We start from the raw sequence: 7,844 nt of genomic DNA, 5'->3' as shown, positions 1-7,844 counted from the left end.
ACTTTTTTTCGTAATGGAAAACCAAAAAAAGCAAGTAGACCCGAGGCGAGTCGAGTAGATACCACGCAGTGGAAAACCACCATTAGTGTTGCTTTAATTACATAATTATGTTTGAAGTACTATACAAATGTTAATGTGATTGCCATCTTTAGCGGATTACTTTTGGTCCATTATACAGTCCATTTTTGCAGCACACTCCAAGTCTGTTCCACTAAATCTGGATAGCTGACTCCTTTTAAGTGACAAACTAGACATAATTTAGCTTCAGACTCTTTGTGCCAAGTGGCTTAGTCAACTACATAACAAGTTGTCGGAGCTTGAAAGATTCAGACCCTACACATAGCGTATAAAGTTCATAATGGATTGTTTCTCTCTCTGTAAAATACAATTGGTGTTATGTTTGTACCAACACTTGTGCATTTATTTGAATTTTGCATCTTGTTTTGTATTTAAAAAACTGAATGAAATAATAGACCAGAGCAGAACAAGATAGAACTAGAACAGAATGTTATAAAACAGGAAGGACTGAAACACAACAGAGATTAGAACAGAGAAGAGCAAATAGATTAGGATATCAATGTGCTTGTGACCATGTGCATGTGTGACCAGAATATTCCCTTAGTGAGTGACTGACTCTGTGTGTGTGTGTGTGTGTGTGTGTGTGTGTGTGTGTGTGTGTGTGTGTGTGTGTGTGTGTGTGTGTGTGTCTCTTTCACATGGTGGAACAACTGACAGCAGCGGCCACAGGTGACAGACAGACAGCGGGGGGATTATTTGGTCTGCAGCACTTGTGTTCACTGGCATCATCAGTCATTCAGCTCACGTTATAGGTCAGTTAGGCAAAAAGCTCTGTATTCACACTCAGACTGCCTGCACTAAGGATAAATCCTGATCAAAGTATGCTCAAACGACTGTCAGCATCTGCTAATAAAAGTACAAAGAGTATAATAGAGGAAACAGCCGCGTGATTCCTCTCAGAGAATAGCGAATAGATGTAAAAGCATATCCCTGTGTTAGTACTATGTATCTCTAACGTTACTCATCCATCTCATGATTTTTCTAGTTCGTCTGGCGCTGTATACGAAGCAAAAGCTTTGTTTTTGTGGTGCTTTTCTTACCTATAGAGTGTCTGAACGTCCTGTGGAAAATGTGGGCTCAGGGCAGGCAGACAAGAGGAGACAAGCATACAACTTCTTCAGCCTGGTGGTGATGTGGTGGTGGCGGAGTTGATTTTTCTCCGAGACTCAACTTTTTTTAGCGGCTACACTTCCCACAGTTTTGAGGCTCTGCACACAGTCATTTTACGCGGATATAAAGGCCTATTTTTAGCGTGAAGGTCAAGAAAACATGTTGATAGTAGAAAGTAGCACGGTGGTCCCCGGTTCTGTCTCGGTAGAATCAGCTGTCATCACATTAGAAACGGGAGCAGCGAGACGCTTTGAGCTTCTCTCCATGACATACAACAACGCCACCCACTTTTTCCAAAGAGACCCGTAGCTGGCCCGGCTGACGCCTGACTGAAAAGAAAAGAACGTGGTCCAACGTAGGTTAAATTTAACTTAACAAAATGACAAACATGCAGGATTGTATACCTTCACACTGTTATTTTTCAATAAAAATAGACTTGTGTAGTTTCCGTATGTGGTCCTGGTCCAACCACGAGTAAAAGTAACTACAGTAGTATGCAGAAAAGTACAAAGTTGTACTTTAGAGGGAAGTTTTGTAGACTACTTTTTTACTCCATTACATTTATCTGACAACTAGTTTGGTTACTGTGCAAAAGATCAGTGTATAAAACATGATTTTATAGTAGATTTTAGCATTTATTAAACTGCCCATTAGAAAATACAATTTGAATACAACATTAAAATGCTGCTTAAATCACTTATATTGATCAAATAATATAATATAGAGTATTACAATCACAGAGGCCATTTTTACTTTGGACATATGAGTTCTCTTTAGTAGGCCTGCAACTAATAGTTATTTGCATCATAAGTCATTATGCTGAAACTAAAACACTTTACTCATTTTGCTATCATATTAGTCAAAAAAGCTCACAATTAAAAGCTACTGTTATACTGTAGGCCAACCTTTTCTCTTGCTAATTTACTTTAACAATAAGTCGTTTATCATAAAATGTTGATTTGGGATCAGTTTACTGTTGATCGACTAATAACTTCAGCTCTACTTTTGATACTTTTGTGTATATAATGTACTTTTACTTAAGTGACACTTGAATGTATGACTTTTACTTGTAGTTGAAGGTTTTTACATTGTGGTATTATAATGTTCGGGATTAGAGTACTTCTTTTGTCTCTGCCAATAACAAATAAATCCTTTAAGAAAAGAAACCCTCATTATAAATCAGGTTATGTGGTCATGAGTGCCTCTGTTTAATGAGTTTTAGGATCCACAGTTGAGTGGACCTACAAAACCTGGGAGTTTATTAAAATGTTAAAATACTTAAGTGTAATATACTAACTGTCAGCTAATTATGGCATCAGTAAACTTCTTTAGGATATAGAACTTATTTAAAAAACAAAACAAAAAAAACATGTACCTGGCCTGTTTTCAATCCCTAATGAACCAAAGTGGACCTAAAAACTGCAATGCTACCAAACAAATGTCATTACACATCTTTAAAATGAATTTGCAACTTTTACTTAACTTGGGTGTCAATAATCTCTTAAGGCTCACACTGTCAGCATTTCTATTTTGCAATTACTCTTTTGAAACAGCCTATCTTCAGTCATGACCGAAAGAACGAGATCCAGGGTACAAGCGGCCGAAATGGGTTTCCTCAGGAGGGGGGCTGGCGTCTCCCTTAGAGATAGGGTGAGAAGCTCAGTCATCCGAGAGGAGCTCGGAGTAGAGCCACTGCTCCTTCGCGTCGAAAGGAGCCAGTTGAGGTGGTTCGGGCATCTGGTAAGGATGCCTCCTGGGCGCCTCCCTAGGGAGGTGTTCCAGGCACGTCCAGCTGGGAGGAGGCCTCGGGGAAGACCCAGGACTAGGTGGCGAGACTATATCTCCAACCTGGCCTGGGAACGCCTCGGGATCCCCCAGTTGGAGCTGGTTGATGTGGCTCGGGAAAGGGAAGTTTGGGGTCCCCTGCTGGAGCTGCTGCCCCCGCGACCCGATACCGGATAAGCGGTCGAAGATGGATGGATGGATGGACAGCCTATCTTCCTATGACTTACATCTATCCGTTGCTAAATAAATGCAAAATTGATAGTCATGTCAGCTTCAAGAGGTTAGAACATACTAGTCCAATTGATCCATTTGGTAAAAATGATTTCAATGACGTGTTTATCTTTCATTTACCAGATAAATTACAGTGTTCTAAGAACCTGTTCATGAGAATGCTTTGCAGCATGATATTCTAACATTAACCAATTAGTCATCTATTGCATGTAAAATCAATGTGACGAGAAAACACCATGTCCTTTTTTTGTGACAGAGAATGTACCAAAATCAACCCAAACATTTCCTCAATTCCATAGCTCAATCCTGTGCACGTCAGCATATGTTTGGAATTTTCCCTCCACCCAAACCAAGCAAGCAGTTTTAGGAAGTAACATCTTTGCTGTTTGCTTCTGTTCAAATGCATCAGCATTAAAAAATATAATTAGGTAATATGATGTTGAAAAGTTGAAATTTTCTGACATCCAGTAGGAAGGTGTGACTATTACTCTGTTGCGTGGTCTCCCTCTCAAACTGCAGCTCTTTCATTTGGAACCATTTAGACAATGAAAATCTTTTTTCGGAGAGAGAAAATAAGAGTCTTCGCATGAGGGATTTTACATTTGGTAACCCTTTTTTCAGCCATGACCATTGTGTGTTGTGATTTGAAACACTAAATCTAGTTGTTTTTTTGCTGTGTCTGCAGTAACTGACAGCTTCCTCATTATGTGATCTTGCATGTGCAGAACAATAGCAGGAAACGCAGTCAATTGGGTGCTTTTGCCTTTAAGTGTTGGCACGGAAAAGGCAAAAGATACTGTATAAGAGAGAGGTCACAAAAACACACATGAAAACAAGCTCAGTCCCAAACACACATGCTCTAATACACACACGGACATAAATACAGATTAGCTTCATCATAACCACACAGTGTCATGTATATTTTGGCATATTTAAACAAAATCAACAGCAATCATCAACTGTCTTACGCCTTACGATCTTAACAAAGGTATAGTTAGTCATAAAATACATGATCAAAATCATAAAAAGAACATATATAAATCTGGGGAGCTTTAGTGACAGTTGCGTCTCTTGTTATCTAAAATGAATGTCAGTTCACTCGAAAAATGCAAAGAATTATGTGTAGTAGACTAACGTTTTTCATATAAGTCCAACTATAAGAAAAAAACATTATTTTGTTAAGAAACATGGGAAATTACAGTATTATATATACGTATGCAAGCATATATATATATATATGCAGGCCACTGTGTGTGTGTGTGTGTGTGTGTGTGTGTGTGTGTGTGTGTGTGTGTGTGTATATATATATGTGTCACCGTTTCCTGAACTAAAACAATTATCTTTGCATTTATAGAAGATTCATTTTTAGAGTGCTTGTTCTGTAATTTCCGCTAAGTCAGTTGAGGACATGTCTGGACTAGCACTGTTAGACCACTGGTGGGCTTCATTGACGCCACATATGGCCAACTAAGTGTGCACATACACACTCATACCTCTGAGAACCCTCCAGATCAGTGACTCTTTATGAAATGCTGGCTTTGTCTTCTCTCACAGTGGTCACTTTCATTCATGGCCAGTTTGTGGGTCTGTTGTTGTCTTTCAGTATTTGCTGCCAGTTGATCGTCGCTGTAATGCTCTGTAGGCAGAGAATACATTGGCTGTCGTACAATCATTTGTACTGTGTTTGCTCTGAGAAACATCAGCCTGTGACGAAGTGTTGGAGTAGGCAGAAAATGAAAGTTATTGTGTTGATTTATTGGAGTTACTGGACTCATAGCTGAGCTGATGTCAGTAAGGGAATGACGTATGATTGTTATTATGACTCAGTTTAATCGAGACGGTGTGATTGCCGTTACAAGACTAATGTCAGATTTCTTACAGTCTTTTCAGTTTAATATTGCCAATGGCTACTCTGACCATTACTCTGCTTAATGTTCATTCATTATTGAACACAGATCTATAATATTCTGATGCTGAATTTATTGTGCTACTCTAGTTATGGCTGGTAGCCGAGATTTAACAAAGCCTCTCAAATAAATTGGAAGAGACAAAAAATTAGAAGGGAAAAAAATAATTATAATGAATTTTTTTATATTATTTTATGTATTATCATCATTATCAAAAATGCAGTTTGATTGTCTTGTGTACATTGTTTGGGCTTACAAAAAAGTAAACTTCATCTTAAAATGGAAATTTCACACTATATTATTAGTGTGTTACTCCATGTTTGTTTTCAGGAAACTTTCATATCACTGTCATAAATTTTTGCCAAGTGAAGTGCGCCTTTTCCTTTTCCTGTTCGTCAGAGAGAGGCTATTGTTGTATTCTGTGGTGTTTGTGAATGGTTGAGGAAAACAAGTTGAAAGATCTCTTGTTTAAACATCCCAGTCCAGTTTGACAGAATCCAGCTCGATTTTAGTTTGGACAATACTTGACTTGATTATTCTTTTGGCAAGAAACCATATTGTGCAATAGGGTCACATGAATATTCTGTCAAACAAGTAAAATGTACTCAAATAGCACACTTTCCAGATAAGGATATATTAGCCTAGGATTTGACGAATCAAATAACATAATTATACTACAGCAATACATTTATAAATCCAAACCAAGATTTCTTTAATTTAGCATTGTGCATTGTTCTAACAGGATGGCATCCTGTCCTTTGCTGCCACCTCCAGGGAGCAGTCTTGTTCTGTATGTCTCACCTGCCTTCCCAGCTCATAACAAAGGTAGTAGTGCAGTGATCAGCACTGCACAGCAATGTTTCATGTTACTCATGATGGACTTATAAAAAATTGCAGGACTGCACCACCAGGAAACAGTAGGTTTTGAAAATGAAAAGTGAAAATATAATCTGCAGTTTTGGTTAAGTCATATGACAGTAGATGGCTGTGGCTCAGGGGGAATAGTGGGTTGCAGGGTTTGTTTGAGTAAGGGTCGATATGTTGAAGCGTCCTTGGGCGAGACACCAGTGTTTGGCCAGCACCTTGCATTGTAGCTTGCTGCTGTGTGAATGAAAGGCAGAATTGTACAGCGCTTTGGATAAAAGTGCTATTGAAATGCTGTCCAATCTACAGTTAATGCACAGTGGATAAAAACTTTTATCAATGTGACAGTGTGGGACTGCAACAAACAATTATGTTTTGTTATCAATGAATCTGATCATTATTTTCTTGAATAATCATCTATAAAACAAAAACTGGTATTCACAATATCCTAGAATCCATATCATCAAATATCTTGTTTTGTCTGATCAACCGCCCAAAGCCCGCAAATATTAAATTCACAATTATGTAAAACCGCAACAAGCTGCAAATTCTCACTTTGAAGTAGCTGGAACCAGAGACTTTATTAGCCTGAAAAGTAGGACTTTGAATCGACTTTGGTTAATTGACTAAACGTTGCAGCTAGTACAAAGACACAGACATTTAAGTAGACCAAGTCATTGAAAGTGGGTTTAGTAAAATCAGAAAGGTTTCAGAAGCAGATGTTTGACTGGTTGAAAAGAATCAGAACTTTTTTTTCTGCGCTGAAATTCAACTTTTAAGGAATGAACAGTTATGGGAACAGCCATGTTTTGCTTCCCTCTTTGTGTAGCAGTGACATCTACTGGTCTAGGTCTGTAAAACATAGCCTGAGAGGTCAGTCGGAAGTGAGTCCTACATTATTTCCATATTACCATAGAAAATTGGACGCATCCCACCGAATAACACAGTGAGAAAGATAGACTTAGACTTCTCTTTATTAATCCTTTTAGCATGACTCCCGCAAGGAAATTGAAATTAAGAGAGAAGATAATAATGATAGATGTGTTTGTCTTATAAGTTTCACACTCAGTTTTATATACAAAAACACAGTAAAAGTCAAAGTTAAGACTTTATTAAAGCACCTTTTGTTGAAACATAAACTACAACATTGTAACTGAATCTGTGCAAGCGTGCAGGGTGCATTAAGGCTGCTAAGGTTCTGAACCAGGTTAGCTTTAACATGCTGCTAATTAATGATTTTCTAAAAGATATTCTCTGCACTTCCTGTTTTGTTTATTTGTTTTTATTGTCTTCTTGAAATCTTTAGACATCCTTTAGTCCTTATGGCTGTTATGGGATGGATTAAGTAATTATGTATTTGTATTGGCATTATTATAATAACAATTATTATTATAGTGAGCGAGAAAACACAATATACAGAGATGGTAAGTGATGACAGCAAAAAACGGTGTTTTATTTTTTAATGTTCATCAAATTATTGTAATCAAAATCCAAAAAGTCCTTTACAAATACAGGATAGCTGTGTTCATACAAATCAACACTGTTACATAAATACACCAACATTCCTTAATAGGGACACAAAAAACAAACAAAAACACAAAGGTTTGAAATACATAACCATGGGACTACAAAGGTAAAATTACATACATTTATAATGGTCAATGTATGTGTGCAAGTGTGTATATGTTTGTATGTTATTGTCCATGTCTCATCTAGGGCCGAGTTTTAAAGGGGTTTTGGGAGATGAGAGGTTCTTCTTGCCGTTATGGGGCTTAACTTTCAGGTTTTGTTTTGGTGCCGGTTTCAAGTAAAAATGAAGCTGTACAGGAGGAGAGGGAGAACAAAAGTATGAATGATCAAGGCAGAGTA

General features: G+C 37.8%; 2 protein-coding genes across 4 annotated transcripts in view; both read right to left on the bottom strand.

The window, feature by feature from the left end:
- Window positions 1-1,489, bottom strand: part of dnmbp (dynamin binding protein) — a 50,085-nt gene extending 48,596 nt beyond the window's left edge. For 2 of the 3 annotated variants that reach the window (XM_034860209.1, XM_034860211.1), the window contains exon 1: window positions 1,119-1,489. The gene's annotated coding sequence lies outside the window, so the exon portion shown is untranslated. The remainder of the gene's footprint in view (window positions 1-1,118) is intronic. The other variant, XM_034860212.1, reaches the window with a different exon arrangement.
- A 5,934-nt stretch (window positions 1,490-7,423) lies between these two features.
- The window catches only part of cpn1 (carboxypeptidase N, polypeptide 1), an 18,832-nt gene continuing 18,411 nt past the window's right edge, over window positions 7,424-7,844 (bottom strand). The window contains exon 9 of the mRNA XM_034860223.1: window positions 7,424-7,794. Within this exon, the coding sequence (XP_034716114.1) occupies window positions 7,684-7,794 (111 nt within the window). The 3' untranslated portion in view covers window positions 7,424-7,683. The remainder of the gene's footprint in view (window positions 7,795-7,844) is intronic.

This window comes from Etheostoma cragini, chromosome 21 (assembly GCF_013103735.1).
Source record: "Etheostoma cragini isolate CJK2018 chromosome 21, CSU_Ecrag_1.0, whole genome shotgun sequence".
NCBI classification, from domain to species: Eukaryota; Metazoa; Chordata; class Actinopteri; order Perciformes; family Percidae; genus Etheostoma; species Etheostoma cragini.
The sequence above is the reverse complement of the archived record's forward strand: the minus strand, read 5'-3'. Positions and strand labels throughout refer to the sequence as shown.